We start from the raw sequence: 2,113 nt of genomic DNA on the forward strand, positions 1-2,113 counted from the left end.
GTCCGACGCATGGGGGTAAAACACGGTCTGCGTTTAACGTGCGTATAACGCAATCTGATTGGCCGACGGATCCGTCGCTGCCTGAAAAGTTACGACCTCGTACCCACTGTACACTTTACATGGGACGCTCCCGAAATGCATTGTGGGTCCGTCCGTCAAGTCGGCTCCGTTTCTTGCGTCCAAAAGTTGAGAAAAGTTAAACTTTTCAGGCAGCGACGGATCCGTCGGCCAATCAGATTGCGTTATACGCAGATCGTGTTTTAACCCCATGCGTCGGACACGCCCACTCTCTTCCGTCGACGGACGTGTACAGTGGGTACGAGGCGTTACGGTGTGTTCGCGATGCATCGCACGCCGCCCCGCACGCGTTGCAAAGAGGGAAATCTCCCAGCTTTCTTGTGACATTTCACCGAGGTGCACACTCCCCCCCCCCCCCCCCCCCCCTATTGGTCAGTGCCGAGTTCATCGAGGTCAACCGTACGACTCGACAAACGAAGACGGCGGCGCCCATAATGAGATGTATTTGCTTCGTATTTTGGACCAACCTTGGGCCGTCTTACACACTTGATCACATTGCTGCTTTAATCGGTCACCGATTTATGCATATGACAGACAGACAGACAATATAAAAAAAAGATGTAAGGAAAGTACAGTAAGACGGTACACCACGATAACCCAGCTTATATTTTAAAAGGAAACGTAATGGAGAAACTATTCCTTCCTCACCTGAGCTGCGTTGAGCTGGGTGGCGTTGGGCTGCAGCGCCCCCGCTGGCGTGGCAGGGTAGTGCGGGAAGTAAGGGTTGTCCGGCCCGGTGGCCAGCAGGTAGAGGACGATGACGACGTTGAACGGAAACACGGAGACGGGCAGGTCCCAGCGGCCCAGCACCGGGGACAGACCGCTGTACAGGAAGGTGCTACAAGGGCAGATGGATCAATGATAACAGCGTTACCAGAGCTACAGCATGCGAGATTACCGTGTTCTCTCCCTGAACTCTGATCTCTCTTCGTCAGAGCTCTGATCTCTCTTAAGCCCGGCCAAGCATGTTCTACCTCGATTGCCACGAGGTAGAACTCCTAGAATTATCTGATTCTAGACTAGGATTTATCAAATACTAGAATAGGATTTCTCTGATTTCTCTACAGAAGCAGGGAATTCAACTTGGATCAATGAAGTCCTCTGATAAGTGTTTACACAGAACTATTTGTACGAGATCAAATTTCAAACCAAAAACATCTTGCATATCTCAGCTCTTTTAAGAGCTGAGATTAAGGAGAAAGGAAGAGAGCGGTAGGAAGGTTATTGTAGGGCAATATGACCTAAGGGAGTGTGTGTGTGTGTGTGTGTGTGTGTGTGTGTGTGTGTGTGTGTGTATCTGACACTTTTTCAGAATTAGGTGAATTCAAACATAAAGATACGACCCAGAAAACCATCATGGGAGTACGTACAAATAATCAAACTGCTTCGAGTGCTACACTTTTAGAAACGCGAGATAGAAAATTCGATTTTGGTCTTAATTGTTACGGGTGAGGCCACAGTCTGAACAGATGAGTTTTCGCCTGAAGTGAAAGATTAAATATTGAGTTTCAGCTCTCCCGACGTCAGTGGGCAGCTCGCCCCACCAGCGTGGAGCCAGGACAGAAACCAATGAAGACGGTGCGGTGAGGCTGCTCAGCGAACCTGCTACTCCATCACTACTGCACCCCGGTAGTGAGGGAGAAGCAAGTGGTTGAAGCGTGGAGGACGGATGGGGGTGTCCTGTGGGCCAGATCTGTACGCAGCGCCTGAACCAGTGACCTCAGTACGGGCCTGAAATGATTGGAACTGCCTTCCTCTTGAACTCAGAGAAAGCACCAGCTATCATTTCAAAACTAACTAACTTAAGAGATGGATTAAAAGCAATCAGAACCAAGGAATCTACCTCATCCTATGTACCGTCCTTCTTTGTACTATTTTTTTATTTTTCATGCCTCTTTTGTCTCTCTCTCTTTCTTCCTTTTTTTTTTGCTTCCTATCCTTCTTGCGTTCTTTCTTATCAATGTAATGCGATGATGTATGGACCTGCTACTACAGATGAAATGTAGTTATTTAGCTAACTCTGGCACATTTACAT

The 2,113-nt window shown here is 48.3% G+C and overlaps 1 protein-coding gene across 1 annotated transcript in view; it reads right to left on the reverse strand.

The window, feature by feature from the left end:
• Positions 1 to 726: 726 nt before the first annotated feature.
• The window catches only part of LOC311374736 (urea transporter 1), a gene marked incomplete at its 3' end in the record, with an annotated part of 4,827 nt that continues 3,440 nt past the window's right edge, over positions 727 to 2,113 (reverse strand). Inside the window, exon 4 of the mRNA XM_084490522.1 lies at positions 727 to 916. Coding sequence (XP_084346648.1) covers positions 727 to 916 — 190 coding nt within the window. The remainder of the gene's footprint in view (positions 917 to 2,113) is intronic.

The sequence above is a fragment of the Micromesistius poutassou genome, assembly GCF_964030765.1.
Source record: "Micromesistius poutassou genome assembly, contig: SCAFFOLD_5729, whole genome shotgun sequence".
Taxonomy (NCBI): Eukaryota; Metazoa; Chordata; class Actinopteri; order Gadiformes; family Gadidae; genus Micromesistius; species Micromesistius poutassou.